This window comes from Dendrobium catenatum, unplaced genomic scaffold (genome assembly GCF_001605985.2).
Source record: "Dendrobium catenatum unplaced genomic scaffold, ASM160598v2 fragScaff_scaffold_1674, whole genome shotgun sequence".
In the NCBI taxonomy this organism is placed as follows: domain Eukaryota; kingdom Viridiplantae; phylum Streptophyta; class Magnoliopsida; order Asparagales; family Orchidaceae; genus Dendrobium; species Dendrobium catenatum.
In genome coordinates, this window is record NW_021320136.1 from 156,874 (window position 1) to 184,584 (window position 27,711).

General features: G+C 34.0%; 2 protein-coding genes across 8 annotated transcripts in view; both read right to left on the bottom strand.

The window, feature by feature from the left end:
* Positions 1–7,136: 7,136 nt before the first annotated feature.
* Positions 7,137–11,054, bottom strand: LOC110093957 (galactan beta-1,4-galactosyltransferase GALS1-like). 2 transcript variants are annotated; one of them, XR_003703278.1, is made up of 3 exons: positions 9,476–11,054; positions 7,813–8,267; positions 7,137–7,535 (listed from the first exon to the last, which is right to left on the bottom strand). XR_003703278.1 is itself a non-coding variant. In XM_020819027.2 (2 exons), exons 1-2 carry the CDS (start codon positions 10,648–10,650, stop codon positions 7,919–7,921), a joined length of 1,524 nt encoding a protein of 507 aa, XP_020674686.1. In that variant the 5' UTR covers positions 10,651–11,054; the 3' UTR covers positions 7,597–7,918. The 2 variants fall into 2 exon arrangements, 1 of the variants encoding a protein (XP_020674686.1); XM_020819027.2 differs by lacking the exon at positions 7,137–7,535 and having other exon boundaries at positions 7,597–8,267.
* A 10,403-nt stretch (positions 11,055–21,457) lies between these two features.
* LOC110093951 (kinesin-like protein KIN-14I) overlaps positions 21,458–27,711 on the bottom strand; it is a 111,676-nt gene continuing 105,422 nt past the window's right edge. For 5 of the 6 annotated variants that reach the window (XM_020819022.2, XM_020819019.2, XM_028701300.1 and 2 more), the window contains one exon: positions 21,458–22,202. In XM_020819022.2, coding sequence (XP_020674681.1) covers positions 22,028–22,202 — 175 coding nt within the window. In that variant the 3' untranslated portion in view covers positions 21,458–22,027. The remainder of the gene's footprint in view (positions 22,203–27,711) is intronic. The other variant, XM_020819024.2, reaches the window with a different exon arrangement.

The following is a 27,711-nucleotide window of genomic DNA, read 5'->3' on the forward strand; positions in this document are numbered from 1 at the left end:
AAATAAAAAGATGATGGAACCTTCCTTAGTCAAAGTAAATACTTCAAAGAACTTTAAAAAGAAAATGAGATGGAATTGCTAAGGCGAAATTACACCCATGAGCTCTACCATTCAATTAGATAACGATATAAAGGGAAAATTAGTAGTTCAGAAGAAGTATAAGTGGATAATAAGATCTCTTTTATATTTAACTATTAGCAGACCAGGTATAATGTTTAGTGTATATCTCTATGCTAGATTTTAAGTTGATCCCAAAGAATCCAATATGACATCAGTTAAGAGAATTCTTAAATACCTTTTAGGTACCCAAAACTTAGGAATATGTTATCCTAAACATAGCTCATCCTATGAAATTATAATATATTAAGATTTTTACTTTGCAGGATGTAGGATAGATAAAAAAAGCTTCTCAGAAACTTAACAATTCATAAGGTAATCATTAGTCTCTTGGTTTAGTATGAAGCAAAATTTAGTAGCCCTATTCATCATTGGGGCAGAATACATAGTTGTATGAAGCTATGTTGGCCAAGTCTTATGGCTGAAATAATTAATCTTAGACCTTAGACTATCTTTGGGTATCATTCCTATCTTGTGTGACAACGCTAGTGCTATTTGCATTTCTAAAAATTCAATTCAACACTCCCACATATAGGCATTAGAGAACATTTCATAAGAGATATATCGAAGAGAGATATAGAGGTAATTAGTAAAAATCAATTGGTAGACATTTTCACCAAACTCCAAAACTTTGACACTTTTAGTCCACTGAGGACTAGACTATGTGTCATTGATATTCATGCTTGACTCCAGACCAAAGTGAAATCAACATAAGGTATAAGTAGTTGATTTTGTGTGTTTTTCCTGTTTGTGTTATTTTTCATTCTCTTTTAATTTTTACTTTTTATTACTTATTTTTTTGTTTTGTATGTTTAATTGTGCTAATTAGGAAAAGCTTCCTGATCATCATACAACGCATAAAAATGAAGAAAATTAAATAATTTTTCACATCATATTATATGAACCTCATTTGTATTGTATGGTATTCCTTCATACTGTACGAACCACATTTGTATTTTTATGATCTTCAAATGTATCTTCACCACTTGTGAAATCAATGGCCATGATCTGACCAATAATTGGTGATGATACTATACAACCATCTCTTCGTGTAGGACAATCCATATGTCGACTAACATTAGACAAGTTCAAATCGGTCGGTATGATAGTATTTGAACTATCATATTGTGCAAATACATGTTTGTATATGATGATCCAATAGTCAAAAAGTCATCATCATGACTGCTTTTTAAAGATCGTCTAGTGCAATCTTGATTGACCATTTTTTTCAGACAAATTTTCCAGACAAGTTAAAATCCTCTAATCATCCAATACAAACCTTGATCGTACTATACTATATGCTGCAAAATCTATAAATTTGAGGAATTCTAAAGATTTCATTCTCTCAACTTCCATTTCCCTTCATTTTTTTCTGCTCTAATCCTTAATCCTCTAAATGGCTGGAGGTAGAAAGTAAGCATGTCTTCTTCAGGAGAGTTCCTCTCATTCTCCCGTGGATGATATATTTCAAATTATAGATGATGAGGCTACATATCATCACTTAAAAAATTTTCGTATCACACCCTCTTGCCTCATAAATCAGCCTTCCCTCCATTCTTGTGTGTACATCCATTACAAAATAAATACTTAGAACCATTTTTTAGGAATGGTCATTAATATTAATACTAAGTTGATTTTCATCAATTTAAATTATAACTTTATTTTACTTATTTTAATTAATGTTTTATCTTTTTTAGTCTAATTTTTAATGAATGCACAAATCTAGTAGTGATCCACTGCTTATGCTAGATCAATATATTAAAAGAACCTTCTGAAGAAAGCAAAGGGAGGAGAAACAAGCTAAAATTTTTTTACCATATGTTATGGGGAATCATGAGGAGGAAGTTGCAATCCTAGTTATAGGCACTCAAACAAGCTTTTGTTAAGCTTGGGGTCAAGGAAAATAATTTTGACATCAAGATGACCACATTGTAGATGAAGAATCATTCTAAGCTTGGAGGCCTAATTATAATAGATCCCAACTATAACATTACAATTTTTCAAGAGATTTATGACACTTTTAAAACTAGAGGGTGTTTGTTTGATTGAGATTATTTCTATTCACTCAAATATATCAATCTAAGAGTTGGCTTAATTAATTATAAAATAATTTATCACCAGTAGGGATGACCTGGTATATAAGTTCCCTTCAAAATACTTCCCACCAATGAAGAAAACTAGAATGCATATAAAGTTATTCAATTATATACACTTGGATAGTGATACTTTATTTGATGCAAAGGGCCCTATAAGGAACCACTATGGGGGGCCCACATTACAACCACTAAAGTGGATTTAGGTGTAGACCTTCTACAATGGTTTGGCAGTGTTACAAATCTGGACCTAAGTCTTGTGATTTTAATGATAATAAACATTATTGAATTTTTAGTATATTATTTGAAATTATTACATATCTACTTTTCCCTACCCACTGACATTTTAGGATCATAACTCACTTGCAACATCAATCAACTCAAGATTGGGTAGAGTTGGAATAAAGTCTATATTTTTCATTATTTCTATTCTTTTTAGCTTTTTAGAGTCAAATATGTATTATGGTGGATGCTAAAGCTAAATAACCTTGCACGTACACACTCAATGGAGTGAGTTGGTGAGTTAGAAAAATTTATATTTTCTTAACTAATCAAACAATATGATTTATATCGTACTGGACGATCAGTTAATCAGAAAACTCTAATTAGGGCACCTATGCTAAGTAATATTGATTAAACTCATCGTATTATAAGATCCCTATCGTACAAGACTATAATAATATGTATTTAAATTTTAGATTTTTTTTTTGGAGTCATTATAACTCCAAAACGTAATCTGACTTCACCATCGTGTTTTTATTGTAGCATTTTACTTACACATTTTTTTTCATAATTTTTGGACACAAGTGAAAATCTATAAGAAATTTGTACATGTCGGTACAAGTGAGGATTTGGGACCTTCAGGTATCTGTTTTGCAAACCAATTTCAATGATATTTTTCAAATAACATGATGTATTTTATAAATATTTTTATGTTATTTTTTTAGCCCAAAAATTATTCATTTGATTTTTATACTAAAGAAGTTGATTAATTAATTTATATAATATTATATTATTATTATATTCTAAAATATCATAACCCACTTAATATTTTTTATAAAAATCCATTTCCTCTTTCAACTAATGGCAAACAAAGAGACGGTTTGAGAGAAATGTGCAGAAAGAGAAGAGAGAGAAAAGAAGACTTGTGATTTGGAGGTCATGGAGCGATTTTCGTCCGTTGACGTAGTTAGGAGATTTGCTTGTCTCATTGTAAGGAATTCATATCTTATTTTTAATTTCAAAGATTTTGTTTTTTTTATATTTTTCCACTCAAATTTATGTTTTCGTTACCAAAGAATGTGAATAACTTTATATTGACAAAACTTTCACTGCGTAACTTTTTGTATGTTATAGAGATCATGATTATGAGCATTTTGAGTATTTATTTGATATTTTTTACTTGATGATTTTGAAATTACATCAATTTTTGTCTACTCCAAAATTTATTTTTAAGTCTAAAAATAGTAGTGTAGTACAATAAAAGTTTTAAAATATCATTTTACATAATCCTTAGTGATTTGATAATTGTTTAGAAATGTGAATTTTTTATCTAATAGGATTTTTTGTTATATACCATTATGACATTTTGGCATCTTCTTAATTAAGCTCAATTATACATTATTTATTACAATGCATTGAAAATGGATGTGGCTATGTGATTGAGTAATAGTTGGTCGCTATTACTATTATAGTATTGTGATAATAATATATATGTGTGAAATAAACAAGTAAAAACTGGTTGACCCATTGGTTGGAGACTCATTGACCTATACATGATGGTTGACTGACTAGCTTTTCTTTAAATATTATGGTTTGGTGTTATTCTATACTAATTCACGTGATACACTGATTGAGAGTTATAAGGAGATCATTACTGTGCCGATAGGAAAAGAGTGATGACTACATTTACTGAGGCAACGATTTACTAACATTGATAGTAACATCGAAAAACATCATGATAGCCAGGATTTCTTACTTGTTTTTCGTGACTACTGAAATGCATGTTTTTGAGGGATTTTTTTTATTATTGTACATATTTTTGTTACTGCATGAATTTATTATTATTGCATTATTCTACTGCTCATATAACTATATTGTTATCGTTACTGATTTAAATACTATTACTATTTGATATTACTGATTCATTATACTGATATTGAGCACGTGATTAACATATTGAGATTGAGAATGAGATATTGATTTAATGTTTATATATAATACATGAATAGTATGAATACACTCTTTTATGATTTTACTACATTGATTTGATTTCAATTATCTTTATTGATATTTTGATTCGGAGTTTTATCCGATTTTTTTACTAATTGGTATTACGAATACGATGATTTCTTTATAGATTTGATACTCATACTAGTTTACTACTTTACTAGCTTATGTACTGTAGTATTTAACAATTTATTGATTATACTATTGCATATAAAATTTATTATTTATGTAATGATTTAATGATCATATGAATCTATCTGCTATGATTTGACTATTGACATGCATAGTGCTCATTTGTCGTGCTTTGAAAATTCAGTTATATATTTTGGTGATATGTTGGTCTTTTTAAGCTCATTATATGTGATTAAATAATTTTAGGTCAGGGCATGAGAGCAGGAGTGTGAGGCTGGTCATAATTCTTCATGTTCTATTTCTTTTTGTTACAGTCTTGAGTAGTGTATATGATTTTTGGGAATGAATATAAATATGTACATTGATGTTTTGAATTATAGAATCTGTTTTAATGTTGTTTACTACTGATAGATGATTTAGATAGCTCTAGGTGTTATTTATTAAAAGATTAAAAGATTAATTCTTTCAAATTAGATTTTGGGACATCATAAGGGCGAACAGTTATAATCAACAAAATACCCGCCAATCACAATTTATGTAATATTTTAATATTCTAAAATCCATGTCTAATATTACTGTACAATATGCAACGTACTATACGATACATTACAATTATGCCTAAATTGATCATGTGATTAGGGGAGCACACATCAAGGGAATGAAGATAATCAAGCTAAAAATTCAATTACAAGAGCTAAAATCCAAGCCCAAAGAAATGACCAAAGAAAATGTCCAATTATAAGAGCTCAACCAATAGCACAACAAAGAGCTCATAGTTTTAAATATTTTAAATATAATTTATATTTTACATTCTATCTAGAATATTGTATGGTCGGTTATGAAATGATTTGGTTAGATTTAGGCATTAAAAAATGAAATAGTTCTCCTTTTAAATGTCAAACCCCTTTTGCCTGTCATTTTCCTTTATTTTTGTTCAAAAGTTATAATAACTAAAAATATGGGCTAGCATGCATTATAAGTTTTAATTTTGAAATGAAATAATTTTGTCCAAAAATGCTATTCATTTGCTCAACACTTGATGGCTTCAGGTTTTTTTTTGGAGATTAGGTAGTTATATTTGGCGACTTTTGTCACGTTGGTTTAACATCTCTAAAGGTCACCCATCTCGACATTATTCCTCCCGCATGAACGCGTATGACTTTGAAGTTTCTATTAAAATTTCAATCATTACATTAAAAGAAAAAAAAAATAAAGATTTAAGAATTTAACTTCTTTTATTTGAGTGATTTCGCACTTCTTATGAGTTATAAAAAAAGTATGCTACAAAATCAATAGTTTTAATCGAATAAGGGATCTTGCTGTTATCTTCGAATAAGTAAACAAAACCGTCATCACTATTCTATCCAGAGGATGGATTGGGGAAGTATGTCCTCGTTAAAGTATTAGTTAGGTGATTTTTAAAGTTCAATAATTTGTTTTTATATGCGTTTAATCAATCTAATAACTTTAAGATCCATCATGATCAAAACATGATAAAAATAGTTTGATTCAATTATTTTCCCAAATCAACATAGTTTTAGTTTTATATAGGGTGAAAAGATTCGGGGCACCTAGCAATTCCATGGGTTGCCCGTTGGATGGATTTATTATTCTGTGCGGAGTCCGGAGTTTGGAGGGAGTCCGGAGATCAATAAAAATATGTCACATCACCTCAAAAATATATCACGCTCGGTACTGATACCGAGCACTAGGGCTGCAAGTGAACCAAACGTTCGGCGAGCTACTCATTGTTCGGCTCGATTAAAGCTCGTTTGTGATCATTTAATTAATTAAACAAATAAAATTGAACAATATTTTAAATACTCGATTCTTAAATAAACAAACTTGAACACTAATGCGTTTGACTCATTTATGTTCGCGAACAACATCATTTGAAGCTCGTAACAAGCTCAACATTAAACTCAATAAGAAGCTCGATAAAAACTCGATTCGTGTTTGATTTTGAACTCGTGAATAAGCTCAATAAAAATAAATAATATTTGGTTTAGAACGTTTCTCCTTTCCATTAGAACGCTCTTTCAGATTGTTGGGTATCAAATATTACTTAACTTGCTTCCTAAGTAATTGTAGCTTTATATGTCTCTTTATTTATAAATCATTGTCTTTGTTAATGCTGTTGTTAGGAAAATTCTTTGAAGATGATATTTGCTTATAAATCATTGCATTTGTTACATAGACAATTGATTTTATAATAAATGTGTTTATTCATAGATATGTCCATGAACGTGTTTGTTTGATAGTTTAAAAAATTCGTTAAATATGTTTGCGAACATGCTCGATGTAATCGTTTGTTCGAAAGCTCGATAAAACTCGTTTGTTAAGTTAATGAACATCTAAAAGTAGAACTCAATTATAGCTCGTTCGTGTTTGTTTGTTTAAAGCTCGATAAACACTTAACGAACCGAACATGAACTGAACATGAACCGAACATGAACACTTATTAATTTAAATGAACCAAACATGAATCCAAACAATAAAGCTCGAACAAACATGAACCAAACTTGAACAAGTTGATATTAAATGAACACAAACATGAACACTCACATACTCGGCTCGGCTCGATTCGTTTGCAGCCCTACCGAGCACGTAACCAGGCAGGAGAACCGTTCGGTACATAATAAAAACTCCATTGGATGACAGACTTCAGCTCCTCCGCAAAGCACCTAAATTATAGAGCATTATATGCTGTGCGTGAGCATATTTTGTGCTTCAGCGCTGATTATTTTCAAAGCACTTCAAAAAAAAAAAAATCTGGAACACCGAATCAGCATGGAAAAATAACAGCACCGAAATATTCGATGGTCAAGCTGGAGTTAGTATAAATGCAACATATATAGCAAAATAGAAAAGTTACTCCAGCTGCACACACTCAAAATGTTGCAGTCACAAGCATCAATAAGGAAGCTGACAGCAGCCACTCAACTGGAGGACCCTCCATCAGGCCTACACAGTTATTGCAGAGAAACCGGCATAAGGAGATGAGAAGGGCACCAAACATTTAATATTTCACTACAGAACGTGGTTTCTACTCATAGATCTATCCAAAAGGTTAAAAACAACTGTTCATTTATAACCAAGGATGTTGTAAAAAGTAAGCTTTGATATATAGCAAAGAAAGTAAAGAGTAAAAGACAAGAAGGAGCATAGATCTTCAGAATAGCAAATATGCTGAAGCACATGTGACATTTACAATAACAACAAAGATGCTAGCCATAGTTACCCTTCTTCAAACTTCTCCTCGAATCTGACAAGAAGACTCAAATTTCTCAATTTGCCAAGTTGGCATTCACTAAAAGAATGCTAATGCCTTCAAAACCAGGGTGAAGTTAGTTTTTGTAGAGATCTCCAATTGTTTTCAACTCAAATTGTTTAATTTTGTCAGCTAAACGCTTCATGTTTTCATCATAGACATATGGGATCTTCTGATGCCAAGTCAAATTGCCTTTGGAAGGCATTTGGATGAACTCTCGGCATGGCTCACTCAATACATTGATGGAGTTGTGGTAATGATAGTATTTGATCATGGATTCAGTCTTATGTGTGGTTGGGCCAATGACATTTTCAGACATGTGCACTCCAGTTGCATAGGCATTTTTTGCTTGGATTGCATATTTCCTATCTCTCCTCACTCCGGTGATTGAATTTCTGAATACCAGCTTCTCAAATCCCCATTCCCTAATAACATACAGCAAAAGAATTCAGAATAAGGGGTAAAAAATGTAGTTCAATAAAGACATTTAATGATAAATAGTAACTCAAATTTTCTCCCTTTGGTATTTTAAGTTAACGCAATAAAGCCAATCATTAAAGACAAAATGTCTAGGCAACTTTACAAAATTTTGTTTCCCATAAAGCTATCATAACTTTCTTTTGACAACATCTTTCTTATTATTTCTTAGAAAATTCTGCAGGGATACTTAGTTTTTCACAATTGGATATATTATCATATGATGGCTGTAAGAAAGTTCCAGTCAAAATTTTTCAATAAGAAAAAAAAATTATAATACCCACACCAATTTTAAAAGAAAAATAAGTATATTATAGAATCTCTCCAGCCACTCTGGGCATCTCCAACCAAACATCAAACAAGCATTTGCAGTCGCCATGAGCTCCAACCAAACGCCAGATTCAATGGCATTTTGCGCGAGATGAATAGCGTGATGTCAATATTGACATCGCACTGTTCACAAACGTTCTTTCATTCCATTGGAGAAAGAATATACTCGGTATATTCTTTTTTGATGTTATGAAATGGAGTTCGTTTGGAGATGAATTGCTGCAGTTTAGAATATTACGGTATTTTGAAGTGTAAAATGAGTTTTTCAGTTCGAGATGGTCACAGAAGCAGCATCCCCAAATGGACTCTAAATGCAATATGTTCCAAGCTGCAATGCTACATTGCACTTTCATATAAAAAAATGTCATATTATACTACCACTCCAACTTTGCTTAAACAAAAATTATGTGCAGTAAAATAAGAAGACGCTCCAAAGCAAGAAAGAGGGCAATTAAAGGAAACATTTTCTTCCACATTCCTGATGCTAAAAAACCTACTCGTCAACAACTTCAAAGAATAACTAGCATTCACTGGAATCACAAAAAATACACATTGTAAACTTCTTAATCCCCACCCCTCTGCTAAAATTGATACTACATAGAGTAATCGGCATAATGAAAAAACAGTAACTAGGCACTTCACTCTAGTCACTATTAGGATTCTCAGATCCCAATAAGAATGCCACTTTTCAGTAATCTCAAGTTATAAGTAATTCAAAGTCATACTGTAAACCCCAAAGAACCAAAATTGTCATGAAACAGAGAATTAAACCACATTAAAACAAAACAGAATGCAGAGCAACGAAAATGAAGAGACTTAATCTTACCTTGAATAATCCTTACTGGGATCTCTGACGCAGAGAGTACTTGACATTGGATTTTGCTCAATCGTGAACTGCGTATATTGGGAAAGTTCACCAAGCACTTCCTCAAGTGTTCTCCCATCGGGCAAATAGATATACTCATCCACATCAAAGTAGAAAGTCCAGTTCGCCGCATGCCTGTAACGATGAAGACAGTCATTGACAACCAAGAATTGATTATAGTAGTATCCGTCATAGTCCGCCTGAGCCCTGATATCCTGAACAGTAGCCCGACCGAGCTTCACCCAAGGCTCCAGCACCGCCCTCACCGACGGGCTCACGCCGCCAGCGTCATGGAAGACAAAATGCGATCTTGGGCCGAAGAAGTGAGCGTGGTAAGCCATCCACTCCCGTATTCTGCTCGAGCTCAAGTTTCCATAAAGGGAGGAACCACAGTAGAGGTATTCGTACTTGTAGGGAGGATGGAATCGGGCTTCATTGAAAGAGCCAGGAGCTTCTTCGAGGGCGACAAGCTTCTCGTATCGGCGAGGTGAGGGGGAATAGTAGGCGTAGAGGAAGAGTCGGCCGCCGGCGTTGTCGGCGTTGGGGACGACGGGGAAGGTACAGTTCACAACGACCACAGTGTAGATGCGGCCGTAGCCCCAGTCAGGTAGCATCTTGTATGCTTTGGCGCGGATGGGTGGCGAGGTATTGGAGTTGGAAACCCACTCGCACTTGAACCACGGCTTGCCGAAAACGTGGGTGGGCTTGGAGGCAAGGCCGACAATGGCGAAGGTGTTGGGTCCGCCGCGGTAAGCGCCCATTTGGACGAAGAGGGCGGCTGCACTGCCATAAGGCCGGAACGTGCGTATCCTTTGGTCACCAGCAGGTATGGTTGAGTTGAAGCGGGGAGGGATGCGTGAAAAGGAGGACGATGAAGTGATGGAGGATAAGGAGACCGTTGAGATGCTGGAAGATGCAGTCTTTTGCTTGAGACTAGACGTGGAAGTGGAGTAGTTGTAGATGGTGCAGGATGAGGAGAAGAGGACGAGTTCGTAGGGTTGAAGTTGCCAAACGGCCAGCACTAGAGAGAGGACAACGAGGGTGACGATTAAGGTCTTGGCGTCGAGGCAGGAAAAGGAAATAAGAGAGGGGGTGGACACCACCGCTGCTCCAACGCCACTGCCGTCCTTTCCCATCGGGGTTCCCTCTCTCTCTCTCTTCTCTCTGTCTCTCTTTGCAAGGTTCTCTCCTTCGTTTTTATTGTTCCATCCACATTCACAAGGTTCTTGCCCTACTTTCTATTTTGGTTATTCACAGGTGGGGTGATGCAGGACAAAGAAAGGGCATAATGGAAGCGAAGGTACTGCAGATGCAGGAAGCAGACATATGGAGAAGCTGTGAGTTTTGTTCTGTGAAAGTAGATGCGCAGGAAAGTAAGGACTGGATAATGGAGGAAGAAACGGGAGATCAAGGAACGATATAGCCATTGATAATTCCAAAATTTACAATTGCCGAACAAATGCAGGCAATCGGGTTATCTTCGAGATTGGGTTTTGCGCAAATTCGTGGCCTTGGTTGGGTTCCTTCATTGTTATAAATGAAGAAATAAAGTTCGTTTTAATTTTCTGTTTAAAAGATTGGTTGAGATGTATAGTGATTCCAATGCCGTAAGGTGTAACGCTAGCAATTATTTCTCTTACGCCGAGATTATTCAGCACATTTATTCTGAAGAATTTATTATTATGATAATTGTTTTAAGAGTCTCAAATTTTAATTTTTGTTAGCGTCATCAACGGATTAGACATTTGGGAGTGTATCAAATGCTCTTTTTAATCAAAATTTGGTGCCGTTTATGATAAATGATTTCTGATTAGTAGACAATCTTTACTATTACCTTAAAAAATCCTTCATGTCAACATTCTGGAAACGATTTTCGTAAGGTAGTCTATTTACCATGATCTCTTAGAAGGTCTGAAAATGTTGTTCAATATTGAGAGCAACAAATAATAATAATAAACATGCGTTGGTCTATCACCTCTAAACTAATAGTCATTGTTGTATGAATTTCAAGGGAAGCAAATTTGGACTGGTGGGCAACTTTGTTTGTAATCTTGAATATGATTGTGGTCAAGTGAGTCACTCCAAAATTTTTCATATAAAAAATAATCTTGCTGGAAACTATCTAACATATAGCATCCAACAAATGCAAGAAAGCTTAAACTGAATTTCAAACTTTTTTTTCCCCAACTAGACTTCTACTCCTTAGGCAAGGTCATAGTCTCAAACTCAAAAAGGCAATAAGGGTTTAATGACAAACAAGGATTCAATTCGACCTCTTCCACACATATTATCATCATCAAGCAAATCTCTAGCAAACAGGATCAGATAGATCAAACATTATTTGTGGATTGTCTCGACCATAGCCACACATGTTAATGGCATCAAGAAACACACTGACAAATACAACCCCTCCAACCACTATTGCCTACCAGCTACAGTCCCTCAGACCTATGCCACTAGTCGATTATGGTCTCTTCAACCTCCATCGCCTGCCAACTATATTCCCTGCGACCTTCATCGCATATCGACTATGATCCCTATGACATTCATCACCTGTCGACTATGATGCCTATGACCTCCTTCGCCCAAAGACTATAGTCCCTATGACCACCATCATCTCCCGCCTACAATCCCTCTGACCACTATCACCTATCGACTACCATCCCATTGATCCGTAGCACCATCCAACTATGGTCCCTATAACCATAATAGCTCATCGACTATAACCTCTCTGACCACCATTGCTATCTAATTATAGTCCCTCTAATCAACATCACCCATCAATTAAAATACCTCTTACCACCAATCACCCTCCAACTGCAATTCTCGGACCACTATTGTCAGCTAATTACAGTCCCTCCCACCACTTTCCCCCATCGATTATAGTCCCAATGACCTCCATCACCCATCAATAATGATCCATCGGACCTCCATCGCCCACCGACAATAGTTCCTCTAACTCTATCTCCCACCAATTATGACCCTCCAATCGCCATTGCCTGCTGGCTGAGATCCCTCTAACTTCTGTTGACCGCCGATTATAGTATCTCTAACCAATATCACCTATCGACTACGACCTCCGTCACCCACCAACTCTTATCTTTCCAACCTTCATCACCTGTCGACTATGGTCCCTTTGACTACTATTCATCTACTACGATATCTCCAGCCACTTTCACCTGACTACGATCCTACAGACCAAACAAACATGCCAACATTATTTTGAGAAATACTCTCATATCATTATATTCTTCAAACTCTCATCATATAAAGTGCTTTGCATTATGTATATTGAGCTAACTCCTTCCCCCAATGATGGACATCATTTGTAATTAATAACAAACATTTATGGATTCATTTCAACTAGGCCAGACCCCATGATTTTTTTCCTTTTTAGGGTTTATACATAAAAAATATTAGTCTCTCTAACGACTCTTTCGCCTCTCTCCCTCTCTTATCTATTTGTGTGTTGGATCTTCATCAAAGCTTGGATGTTAAATTCTATATCTCTCTATTATTTTGAATGTTCCATGATGCAACAATATTGAGTTACCCTTCATGCCACTAAAAAGAGAGATTATAAGGTAACTGGCACTCTATCAATTGATGACATTGGATGATAGACATAAGGCTTCAGCAATATATAATAGTCGATGATGTTGGGCTTCAACAATGGACATCAACAAGAATCTGACAAAATATGGGCGGATGTTGGTGGTAGTCGATGGAGAATGATAAGCATTGAGTAGTACAATGTTTGAGTCTCATGCATAATTCTCTCATTATGGATCTCCCGTAGTGTGTAAAGCAAAATAGTAACTAAAATAAATCAAAATTAGAACTTCAACTTCTAGAACAAACATAAGTAATAAAAATTCATGAATTAAGATAACTTATGAAGTAAATAAAAAAAAAACACCTATTTTAATTTAGCTATTATGGTTAAGCATCCTAAATTTTGTCTAATACTTTTTATTATATAAAAATTATCAACTATTAATTCAACATCATACCTCTTTATAATGCCCTTTTATATATTATCAACGAACTTGCAAAAACATCATCTTACATTTGATTTCTTAATATTTTCTTAACAATCTTCATTATTTAAAATACAATCAAAACATGTAGAGTTTAGACCAATTTAATCAACTGATCAATAAGAGAACATATTATTGATTTTCTTCTCATTTACATTATTTGATATAGATAAAAAAAACTAGGAGAGAATATGAAAAACTTGATGTTAATGAGTTTTATTTTCAAAATGCTCCTATTGAATTTTTCATATAGTTTTTCTTTATTTGTTAAGCATTCAACATAAGAATTATTTGTAAGTTGACAAGGGCCTTGATTATTTGGGGTGTTTAGACTTTGCAATGCATTTATGATATCAGAATCAACTGATTTGTGGCTTATTGGATGTGTTTTAACTTTCTACTTATTTAGACTAAAACTACTAAAGTTAGAGCTCATTAGTTCCTTATAAGATTATAAAAAAGTTTTCAGCTATACTTTTGAGTACTTGATTTTGGTCCATTTGAATTCGAATTAAAGCTATTAATACCCATAGGTTAGTCTATATTTTTTTACTAAAATATAGCTAAAAATAGAATTCATAAGTTCATAAAGTTGATTCTAATTTTGCTTTTTAAATTAGGGTATTTTAAGATCTAAAAATTACACTAACATTTGTGCTTGATCAGATTATTTTTTGGTAAGGTCAATTTTATATCCAAAATAACATCAATAATGATAGATTTGATAATAATAAAAACAAAATCATCTGTGAATAATTTTTCTACAACTCAATAGGTAACTTATTAAAATTCAATCTATAACAATTGAAATATAATATTTGTTGAGCTTAGATACAATTAGAAAAAAATTAACATATATTGGGAATAGTAACCAAGATTCTCAAGTGACTGATAAAATTGGAGGTTTAATATGCTAAAAATGTTTTGTTGATGCAAAGTTGACGTCAAATACATATGAATGCTTCATAGTCATTTGAGTTATATGATTGACTTCAATACTAACTCACGGCTGACACTATTGCAAACCTGATCCAAGCACTGTGATTTTGATTATAATAAACATTTTTGTGACTATTACTACTTTATCCTTTTTTTATCATACTCTATTTTATTTTGTACGTACTAATATTTTCAGGAAATCAGTCCACCGTTCACTTTCAATTTTGATCAGCTCAAGACTGAATAAATCAGGGTTACAATCGATTTTCATTTTATTCTGCCATTTTCCTTTCTTGAGTCGTATCAAGTAATTTGGTGGATATCATTACCGAGTAACCTTGCACACATAAAGAGGGAGAGATAAAAATATTTTTTGAGAGATTTTTTTAAGTACATCTTGCTGTACTATTTTGACTTTGTAACCTTATTTTGTATATTGTGATTTTAATTTATACTGTACGATCTGTTGTGCTCTATCAAAACCTTAACAAGTAGAGGTTTTGAAAAAAAAAACTAATTATATGATGACCATACACTATGATTTGGTTCGTACTGTATGGTTACCTGTATATGATTTGGTTTGCCCTAATTAAAATCTTTCTTAATTAATTCTTCAATATTAGGAAATTAAATCATGGACAATTATTATGATCGATCATACTATATAATACAGTTTGTACTATATGGTTACCCGTATATAAAATTTGACATCCCAAAGACCATACCAAACAAAATCCATGATTTTTTTACTTATCATATTGTACGATGTCCATAATTCTAAAAGATCAACAGTGTACCAAGTTGGCCATCCCAAGGGTTATCCCTAACAAACAAAAGGAATTTCTATAGTTCGTATCGTATGATGTTTGGATCGTATTGTATGAAATGTTATAAAGGTTGAACAGTTCGTCTACACGGCCTTGTTGGACGAGTCTGAATTACATTGATCGTATGATATGATACATGTATCGTACTGTATAAACAAAAGATAGATCTCTTAACAATTATGGTTTCTTGAAGCTCACTACTTAAGGTTTTTTAATAATCCAGTAAAAAAAAAAATCTTTGGCAGTTGAGACTTCAAGAGAGAGTTTCTTGAGGAAGAGAAGAAGTAGAGCTTTGTGAGAGAATAGAGGGACATTTTGTGAGGGAGAAGTTGTGTGGGGATTCATATGGTTGCTCCAAGCAAGAATCTTGCCTAGCATCTATAAGCTTTTGCATGCATTCTCTGTGGCTTTGGAGAAGAAGTTTTTCAATAAAGATCATGGTTCTCTAACTATCATAAGGAGGGTAAAAATAGAGTTGTGGTTCTCTAACCATCACCAGGAGGGTGAAAATAGAGTTGTGGTTTCTCCGGCCATCACCAGAAGGATGAAACTAGAGTTGTGGTTCTCTGGCCCTCACCTGGAGGGCAAAAATAGAGTTGAGGTTCTATGTATGTAAAAGAGTCAAAGTTCTCTGTCACACAAGTGTGGTGAAATAATGTCAGTATAGGCTTCTCCGCCTAGCTATCGGAGCAAAAGAATAGTCACTACTATTTAGTGCAATACTTGGAGAGGGAGTCTCCAAAGAGTGGTTATAGGTCAGGTTGATTTAATTACTATAAATTATGATGTATTTATTCTTATTATTTTTTGCACTTTATTTTTTACAATTATATATGTGGTTAAAAAATCTGATTTTTTTTGTTGATGTGAAATTTACTTATTTATGTATATGTTGTATCGTTTATCATGTGCGGGTTTAAAAAGTTTTTATTAAAGTATTTATTTTTTCACTAAAGATTTTTTTTTAAAATATCCAATTCACCCCTGCCCCTCCTGGTTAGCCTCGGGCTAGTTCTTAAAGGTCCAACAATCTTTATGAACTTTCAAGTGGTATCAAAGTGGGATTCATAAATTAAGTTTTAGAAAACTTTTGAAAAATGATCAATGGTTAACTTTGGAAATCCAAATATTGCTGAAGGATACTCAATCACATGACCTCCTTTACTTGAAAATATTCCTTTTGACTTTTGGAAAATTTACATGTCCGCTTTCTTGTAATAAAATTGATTATCTCATGTGGATATTAATTTAAGAATGATATTATGCACCTTTATATTTAGTTAACTGTGTTAAAACAGAAATATCTTTCTTTGAATGGAATACTGATGATAGAGATTTAGACAAACTTAATGTTAATGCTTAAACTATTTCTTCTGTGCTTTAAAATCTAAGGATTACATGTGTGTTTATATTTATACTACTGGTAAAGAGATTTGGGATAGACTCTGTATAACCTATGAAGAAATAACTGAAGTGAAATAACCGAAGTTAAATTTTTTGCTTCATGATTATGAACTCTTTTGCATAAAACCAAGTGAATCCATAAATGAAATGAATACTATGTTTACAAAAATCATCACATCCCTCCATGCGTTAGGTAAAGAATTATCAAATTCTAAAAAAGTAAATAAGATTCTGCATTGTTTACCTTCTTTATATGATGCCAAAATAACTGCTATTTTAGAATCCAAGGATTTAAATCTTTATTCTATTGATATCTTACTTAGATCTATAATCACCTATGAATAAAGCATAAGTCAAAGGCAATCTAGTTAAGGAGAAATAAAGAAGGAAAAAATGGTAGCCTTAAAGGCTAATGATTCAGTTAGTTCCTCTAATGGAGGAAAGGAAGAAATACAATCATCTGGGCTAATATAAGGGGCCCTTCATATACATAATGAGCTATCCACAAGAAAGTACATAACCATGTAATGAATGTGATTTTCAACAAGCAACTACAGAAGACTTGTTAATGCACAACATTCTACTTGCATAAAGCAACGAATGGCTTGTGGCACTTCTAATACACATCACCGGATCCGCAACATGCATAAAAGTATATAGAAGGCGTTCACAATTTTCTAAGTTGAGCCCTATACATTTTTCAACAACAACTCATCTTCAAGAAGCTACAAATAACCATAGTGCAATGTAGTACCACACCACGAAATCTGTAACATTGTACATGCAGATAAAAGGTGTCTATAGGTTTCTAAATAATATGTTGTGCATATTCAAATAGTTGTTATTCATACAGTTGATTTGCATCAAATACTTTAAAATGCCCTCCCACATGCACTATAAATAACAGAATGTGTCATTTAGCATTGTAAAATGCATTATGTTGTATTAGGGTTTCACATACAAATACAAAATGTATTGCGCACACATGCTCCACTACATACCAATACATCATGCAGGCATGGCTAATCAGCAAGTAAAAATGCAAAACACTGGCATATATGCATATATGTAAAATATACATGTATATATGTATATATGTTAACATATAGATAGAAGTATAAGTGCATATGTGAGCATGTAGATATGTTGTATACATTTACTATATTACATGCATACAATTATATAAATATACCGCACGAAATGTATGTAAAGTCATACACCAGTATAGGCCCCGATGAACATGTTATAACTATATATGTGACGTCTGAGGATGCTACACAGGTCAAAAAATAAACCTAAACTCAAGCCCAATCCTCCTATGTGAATAAATATGAGTCAATATTGCTCGAGCAATAAAAAAAATAAATGTTCATGACATCAAACAAGATATTTGTTTTATATATTCATATTAGGCCTTCAAGGCCTATTATAAGAAAAATTTATTAATAAAAGGCATAAAGCCAACAACAAACCTGATCCTCTGTCGACAAACTGATAAAGTTAACAAGATTCAACAAATAAAATGAAAAATTCTCATAAAAATCTTGATGATAGCCATATTGATAAAAAATATGAACCGGAGGAGACCACAGTTATCCAAAAATGACTCCCAAATTTCCAAATGCCTATGAAATTTTAAAATTCCAAAAAAATCATAGCCAAATATATTTAAAAATAAAATTAATTGTTTAAACACTTAAAGTAAAAATACCCATCCATCCTCCACAAACTAACAATCTAAACTCAAAAATGTATGGTCGAGAATATCACTCGAATTTATTCTCAAGTAGTCTCTTACCATTAAGGACATTGCACATGTCCTCTAACTGGTGGTTTCACCCCTAAATGGCACCCCAGATAAATAATTATGACCAGAACCGTCTCAACCGGGTAGTTTTGCAGCCAAATGACACCACTAAATTATGATCATGGTCAGAGCCCGCATGTTACGCAATGACTTCAAATCCTTTAGATATGAATCAATATGATATAATTGATAGGGCAAAAAGCCCTATGTTAGCTAAGGTAGATTCAGATTTGTTCCCTTAGATAAATATTTCCTCCAAGTTTATAAGGCACCATTTGACAAAATAACCCATGGCTGCCAATAAGGATTCTTCTATCAGGTTGCTGGTTCAACTACCTCATATGACTAAGTAGACCAGGGACACTGATGACTCGGGGCAATGAAACCATGGGATCTTGATCGAGTTCACTATCATTTGCACACCAACTTCTTTAAGTGCACAGTGGTGAATTTCTAATTTTAAATATTAAAATTTTAACTGCCAAATACATGCTGCTATTATACGCCAAATATCACGTTTCTCTACGCATCTATTTGACTATTAGCCTTAATTAAAAGTTCTCTCTCATTTATGGGAGGGTAATTAAATATAAGGGCTTATAAGAAACCTGAACCCATATCATAAAGTCCTTACAAAATGTGGGCAAAATCTTTGGGTAGTGACTTATCTACAAACCCAATCTTCCTTCTAAAAATTTTCCTCTGAACTTAAATATTTAAAACTCTCCTCAATGACTTGAAGAAAGAAAGGGGCCTGCAGAGAGGTCGGGTTGCGAATTTTCACAACCCACATCATACTAATTGATTATGCCGTTTTTCTATTCAAATATAAATATTTCTTTAACACATTTATTAAAATAAAACAAAAGATATTTTTTACTAACAAACAAGATGACTTTTTACTATTTACTTATCCACCTTTCCACAGAACCAGCCATTCTCCTTTTTCAAAACTCATCACAGCCACTCCTCTTCAACTACGAGAGCATCAACATCATAATATTCCAACAACTTCTCTGCCTTACTACAGGATGTGAACACTCCTGTGTGTGTGTGTAAACTGTAATAGTTATGGAATATGCATAATAAAAACTTTTATTTTCCCCTATTTTATCCTACCTTCTCTCTTTTCTGTAATTTCATTCAGCTGCTACAGGTTGAAAATTCTTTCATTGTTAAAAACTTTTATTTTCCTTTACATGTTGCAACCACTTGATTTTATTAATTCTCATCTCTCAAATAATGTTTACAAACTTCACAGGCCTATCTATAGGTTGAAACAAATACCTAGGCAGTGGTTTGACACCTCAAATTTTTTTCCCTCGATGGTTTAACATTTATACATTCATCAAATCTGACCCTTCCATACTCATTTGCACTCACAACAACATCAAAATATACTTGCTTCTATAAGTCGACAATAGTCTTATCACTGGCATTCATCCTGCTTTCATTTCAAGTATAATATCAAATCTTCAACAATTGCTTTCATTCAGAAATATTTGATTGATATCCTTCTTCCTTTGTATTGAAGTTGCATTTAATCCTAATGGCTACTTTCTACATCAATAGAACTATGCTCAATATCTCCTAAAGAAATTTGATTTATTGGATTGCAAACCTACTATCCATCTATTATATCTCAAATATGCTATTAAATATAATAGTGAACAACCCCTCCACAATTAAACTCTTTTTCGACACGTTTCTGACTTTTTACAATATTTAACAATTACTTGCTCTAATATTACTTTTGTCACCAATTAACTATGCTAACCCAGCATCAGGCCCTCAACAAATATTGGCAACAACTTAAATTTCTTCTCTTTTACATCAAAGGTACCACCCACATTGGACTACCAAAACCTAAAGATTATAAAATTAAGTTGTGTATTGCAATGATGCTAGGTGGATGAGTGACTTTACACTTAGTGACAAAATGCAAAGCAAAAATCTATGTGAAAAGGTTGGAGTAGCTCCAATGCCAGATAATATTAGATTTAGTCACATAAAACATCAACTTTTTGATGACCCATCAAGGATAGTAGATGTATTAGAGACTTAAAATCAGTCTATGTTAAGAAAGATGAAAGTAAGCCTAAAAAGAATTTAAATTAAAAAAAAATTGAAAATGACTTTTTTTTTATTATATTTAAATGAGAATTTAACTTTTAATAAGAAAAAAAAAAAAAAAAATCCATTAGGCAACCCCATGATAAAGACTTCGTGTTGTTGTCTATTTCTATCTTTTTCTACCTTCTCTATTTTCAACATTTTCGCTCATCTGCTACAAGAACCAAAATTCTTTCACTTATAAAGATGATCCAAGTGTTTAATGATTTAATATTTTGTATAATATAATTTCTATTATAACCTTTAAAATTCTCCTTATGGGAAAGTTGGATGCTACCAAATATTTCAAAAAGACATACAGGCTTCGAAACAGAAATATGAATCAGCTAAATACAATATATAAATTGCTAGACAAGAACTAAGTTGTGCAAAATACAAAATTTTGAAGAATTGATCCTACGCAAAATGAACTAATCAATTTAAGCTGATTCTCACAAATTATGATTCAATTTCTACTCCTTAAATTTGTAAAAAAAATATAATGAATCAGTATCATTGGAGCTGAAACAAACAATAATTATATAACAAATGTGCTTTTTGAAATTTTACCTCAGAATTAAATTTTCAAGTGCAACCTTACACTTTTTTTTTGGTAATATATAAAATTTTAGCTATTTTAAAATAATCTCATTTTACATTTGCAAATTAATTGTTTAAAACAAAAATATTTATAATTATGTAGTATAATTTATATTTATTCAATTTGGTTAATGATATTAATGAAATTGAATTATAAGAACTTAATTATTATTAAAGGGAAGGTAAAGAAAAATAGAAGCATTCTTCACTAAAAGACAAACAACGGTAAAATGGTTTTATTGGCAAATAAATTCTCTAATAAAAAACCATAATCATATGCATCATGATTGTACAAACAAGGACTGCATCAATATATGCAAATGAATGAAGGTTGTCTACTTACGGATAAATTATTCTGTGCGGAGACCGGACACAACACCGTCCGGAGATTAACCAGAATGTGCTACGTCAGCGGTACCAAGCCACGGTAACGAGTAGTACTGAGCCTCGGTACCGAGCACAGGGTGACTTAGAGCATTCTGATTGGTCTCCGGATGACATTTGGTGTCTGCACAGAATAATTAATCCTACTTACAAGAGCATTGCTGAGCTACTTAACCCTATTTACAATAGTATATTTATAACCTTAAGCAACAAACACTAATGCCAATCAATGGCTGGTGATTAGAATAAAGCATCAAACCCTCTTCCAATGATGTATTTAAACTAATATATGACTTTCTTTTCAGAAAATTCGAGGCGAAACAATCTGAAATCCTCGGTTTGCCATATAGAATGAGATCAAGATGCAGTTTATGTTTGAAAATACCAGGTAAAGTGGTGATCAGTTTCTCCCTTCTGTTTGCCTTTCTTCTTGTATCTCTTCAAGCTCCTCATCATCCCCCTGTTTTCCTGCTTGCTCCCTCCAATAAGCAACCATTTTCTTTAAATGGGCGATCTCCTTTGAAGATACATTCTTGGTTGGATTATTTTGTATACACTTTACTCTTGAAGCAAACCTGCATCATGTATGAAAACAATTGCTTTAATGATTTACATGCATTTTATAATGTATAATATTTAACAGCGTTTAGTTTGTAGAGATAGAACATTGTCTGATAGATAACGAAGTAAAAAACTATCAGAGAAGAAGTAGAAGTTCAAGACGAAGTAGAAGAAATAGGGTAGAGAAAGATAGCTCGCAAGCTAGATAACCCGCAGGCTATACATTCCGAATATTCATCACCAATCTCTCCCTTTTTTTCATAAAGAAATCAGTCCTAATTTATAGAAATAATAAGAAGGAAATATCATTTAACAGATCACATAAATGTGCCCCAAATCTGCCACTAAAAACCACCAAAAACAGCTCACATTTAAAGCCTCCTGCATAGGAATTAACAATGAGGAAAACGAGCAGCCAACAACATTCAAAACAACATGGGGAAAGATCAAACAGCGCTTAGGGAAGTCCAAACAACACTTTGGGAATTCCAAACAGCACTTTGCCCACATCAATTCTCCCCTGGTGGAGAAATCTTATCTCCTGATGAGAATGCCTTGATTAGAAAATAAGGATGACGACGCTGCAAACTTAGGTTGAATGACAAAGCTTCCTTGATATTCCAAATGCATTATATTTGATGGAAGATCTTCCTCTTGAATTGGAACTTCGGCATGTTGATTGATTTGACTATCCTTTTTTTCATTTTTAATTTTTTAAAAAAGAAAAAGACATAACCTACAACCTAAAGCTCTGATACCAAATTGATGTAACAAAATAATAGCACAAAAAATAAGATGCTAAGGTTGTAAACTCAAGACACTATAAGATTTCCTAAAACAAGACTTCCTTAGAATATAATCATAACAAACAAAATAAAAAAAGAACATAACAATGCTTACAACTTGTAATAGAAAAGGATAAAACACCTTACAATTTTAAATAAAAAAGGACACAACACAACTTCTAATCACGACACATTTACCTTGCAACTTACAAACATTTTAAGAGAAGAAAGATACAAATGGAATGAAAACCATGGAGAGGAGGTAGAAGTCCAAGACGAAGTAGAAGTAGGGAAGAGGAAAATAGCTTGCAAGCTAGATAACCCGTAGGTTATACATTCCAAATATTCATCACCAATCTCTCCGTTTTTTCATAAGGAAATCAGTCCTAATTTATAGTAGAAATAAGAAGGAAATATCATTTAATAGATCACATAAATGTGTCCCAAATCAGCTACTAAAAACCACCAAAACCGCCCACATTTAAAGCCTCCTTCATAGGAATCAACAATGAGGAAAACTAGCAGCCAACTACATTCAAAACAGCATGGGGAAAGACCAACAATAGTTAGGGAAGTTGTGGGCTCCGAAAATTCGGCCCCGGCCTCCCCGCCGCACTTGATTGTTTTTTTTTTATTTGGCGAGGAAGTTTTAACAGAATAAGTTCAGGGGTAAATTTTGGAAGGCAGATGGGTTTGTAGATAAGACAATACCCAGAGATTTTGCCCTCACTTTGCGAGGATTTTATAATCTGAGTTCTGGTTTCCTATAGGCGCAAGCCCCTATAGTTAATTACCCCTCCCGATCACGAGAGAGAACTTTCGATTAAGGCTAGTCGTCAATCAGATACGTAGAAATATGTATTATCTGGCATATAGTAGCAGCATTGATTTGGATTTGGAGATTGGATGGATTTGGAAATTGGAAAGGAGAGAGAATGGTCCAGACGAAATTAAAAATCGTCCAGGACGATGCGGGTCTCTAGAAAATTTTCGTCCTGACGAAATTAAATTATCGTCCGTGCGATTGGTCCTCCTGGAAAAATTTTCGTCCAGACGAAGTAAAGAATCGTCCAGGACGATCGGTCATCTGTGAAAAATTTCGTCCAGACGAATAAATTTTTGTCCAAATCGATTAACCGACTTAGGACAGTTTTCAGCAGTTTCTAGAACCGACCTTGTAATAAACCGTTCGTACTGGACGAACTAGTTCGTACAGGACGATCAGCTGTACGAAGACATTTCGTACACATATTCAAATAGGGTCGTTTCAGATGTTTAAGTAAAATCGTCCAGGAGATCCACGATCGTACGGGACGATCCATGCTACAGAATTGAATACTTGCAGTTTTTGGGCGGTTTTTCTTGTCTTTTGTATAAATATCCAATTAGACTGCCACCCAATCTTTTTGGTCATTTGATCTTCGTCGCTCCTGAGAGAGAGGTAACCAAGGAGAGAGTGGAAGAGAGCATTCAAGGGAGGATTCCTACACTGGAGCGAGAAGGCTTCACTTGGAGTTCAAAGGTAAGAGTCTCTACTTGTGAATTTGGATTACTTCACTCTTTTCCTTCTTCTAGATTTCTTGTGAGAAGATCTGTCAAGGAGATCCGGTTCTCTGCCGACACTTGGAGAGTGTGAACAGCCGAAGGGTTCTCTGCCCACATAGGAGAGTGTGAAAGGACGGAAGGGTTCTCTGCCACACTAGGAGAGTGTGAAAGGACGGACGGTTCTCCTGCCAACACTGGGATGAGTGTGAAAGGACGACCGGTTCTCTGCCAACACTGAAATTGTGTAAAAGGACGGACGGTTCTCTGCCGCGCACCGGGGAGTGGTGAAAAGAGTGTTGTAAAGGCTTCTCCGCTTGCTGTGGGTGCAAAGGAGAGTCACTATTGGTATTAGTGCAATACTCAGAGGGTGCCTCTGAGGAGTGTATGTAGGTCTGGTTATAGACCGAACACTATATAAATCTGGTGTCATTTACTTTACTGTTTTAGTTTCTTCCGCACTTTATATTTCAGTTTTAAAAAACTCTGTGGTGAAAATATTTTTCTTACAAAATTTAAAAGAATTTTATTTCGGTTCAATAATTTTCTAATAAGGGGATTTAAATTTTTTAAACTACCAATTCACCCCCTCCTCTCTGGTAGCCTTGGAACATTCACTTAGGCTTAACAACCATAATTACTAGACTCAACAGGTAGATCATGTGTCCTTAATCTTGTTGATGGTTGCTTGCAAATCAAATGATGATTGAATAATTGAGCATAAATAAATATTTCTATTCATTATAGCTCTTCTGATGTTGCTCACTAACACGTTACATCCTATGTATGATCGTAATGAATACTTTGGCATTGGTTAAAGAAAACCATGAATCATCATATTCATCAAGAGCCTTTCTAGTGAATAATACATTCACTATAAGTAGATTAGGGATGAACTAGCTCTGATCTTACATGAATCAATTGGTATGGTCCAAAAGCTTATATCATGAGTTTATAATCGAACCAAATTCCTTAGTCTTCTTTTATTGCTTACGAACGAACTTCATTTGCAAACTTCTTACTTTAATGATTCAATATGCATGATAAGTCTAATATATCACTTATCAACATCTTATTCTCCATTTAAGATGATCATTTTGCATATTAGAAATTATCATTCAAAAGTTCCATATCAAAGTTTGGAAAGGATGTACACATGGGTCCTTGTTTACTTGCACGAGATTTGAATGACGCAAATCTTTCTTAGTTAAGACTTGCATTCAAACAAAAGTGAAGATCCCATTAGAAAAAAAAATCCTTTCAAGAAATTATTCACCTCAATCACAATTCCATCCAACTTAGATCCATATTAAAGTTCATATGATTATAAAGCATTACATATTTAATTAAGCTTAAGTTCATATCATGTTCTGATCGAGTCCTCATTGTCCAAAGTTCACTTGGTTTCCAATCAAGTTCAAGTATGAACTTATTTCATTTAGAATCAATTATTTATTAATCATTTGCTTTATGTCCAAATACAAATCTTTTCATGTTCAAGTTCAAATGTCAGAGTTCTAGTCCAAATGCAGTTTAGGCTTAAGAAGAGCTATTCCCTTCATTCAAGTCCCACTACTGTCGGTATGAAGTTCAAGTTCTTCATCATTTGCGCATTTTTTTATTTGGATTCAAAGTTTATTTAAGTAGATTGAATCAAAATTCACAAGTCCGAGTCCACTGTCTATCAAATCAAAAGGTTCACAAGCTGAGTCCAAGTTCGATCGTATCCTTTGAGTTCAATAAGTCCAAGTGTAGCATTATGTTCACCTCGAAATTTCGGCACCTCCCGGCATCTCCCCGTTTAGGGAAAATACAAAAAACTGGGCCTTTCTCACCACGCTAGGAAAAGCGGTATGGTAGGGTTTCCCTCTTTCGAGACACTCCGGTGCGGCCGTATGTATTTTTGATCCCGCTCCACCCCCACCTACCCTAATGAAACGTCGTGTGGGTATTTGGTACAATTTGTAGAAAAGCAGTTATTTCCGCCGCAAGCGGGTACTTATGGGTATCCCCTAGCTTCTACGTACACATACGGCGACCGGTTTTTTAACCACATATCGCACCGGGCTTCCCATTCCACCCATGCTAAAGCGCAAACGCAATGTTACCTCCGCGGCGTTTTTCCGGTGGCGCTATGCACTTCGAACGAAGGCGCGAACCCAAATCTCTTTTAAAACGGCTGACTTACCCCACTTTCGTCGTCGCAAGCGTCGGGACACAACAGTCCTTCCACCACGCCTAAGAAACTGTGTATGGTGGTTCGTTTTAATCTCGACAGCATGGCGTTGAATCAGGTTCTTCTACGGAGTTTTTAGGGTTAGAACTTTAATACCTTGGCGCTAACGGGCGCTCTTGGCCGCGTGGATCGAGGGAAGGGAGAGGAAGCTTTGTATTCTTATTTTTGATCATTATAAATGTGTGTTCAATTTTGAAGAAAAGCAGTATTTCCCCGCAAGACGGTGACTTATGCTGTATCTCCGCTCCGTCGTCGTTACGCATCGCACGCGGGTTCCACATCCACCACGCTAGAGAAAAGCCATTGCTATAGGAGGTTTTCGGCTCGGCTATTGGAATCGAAGAAGGGATTTTAGGTGATATCCCACCTTTCGTCGGCAAGACGTCCAGGGTACGGCACGTCCTGCCTCCAGCGCTAGAAACTGTGTATAGGTGGTTAGTGTTTTCTCGACACATGCGCGTCTGAATATCAGGTTCTCGGATCGAGTTTAGGGTTTTAGAGAACTTTTTGACTCCCAGCGAGGTTCATTGGCACGTATGGATCGCGAGGAGAGGGAGAAAGCTAATTTGCATATTTCCTCTATCTCTTCGTCATATCTATACATTATTAAGTATTATAGTTAAATTAAAATTAATTAATTATAAAATCTAATGATAATGTATAATAATAATTTATTAATTAAGCTTAAAATAAAATATTATAGTTACATTAAGTTTAACTATAAAAGCATTGAACTATCATAAATCAAAATAATTGAATAGTTAACTCATAATAGTTAAAATTAATTATTATTAATTACTTAAAATTTAATCATAATTAAATTATAATAATTATAATTAAAATTTAATAATTATTAGTTATGAAATTAATATAATCAATTAAAATAATCTAGTCTTTAATTAAAATTTAATTTACATATAATCCAAAATAATTTATAAAATTATATTAATGATTTAAATT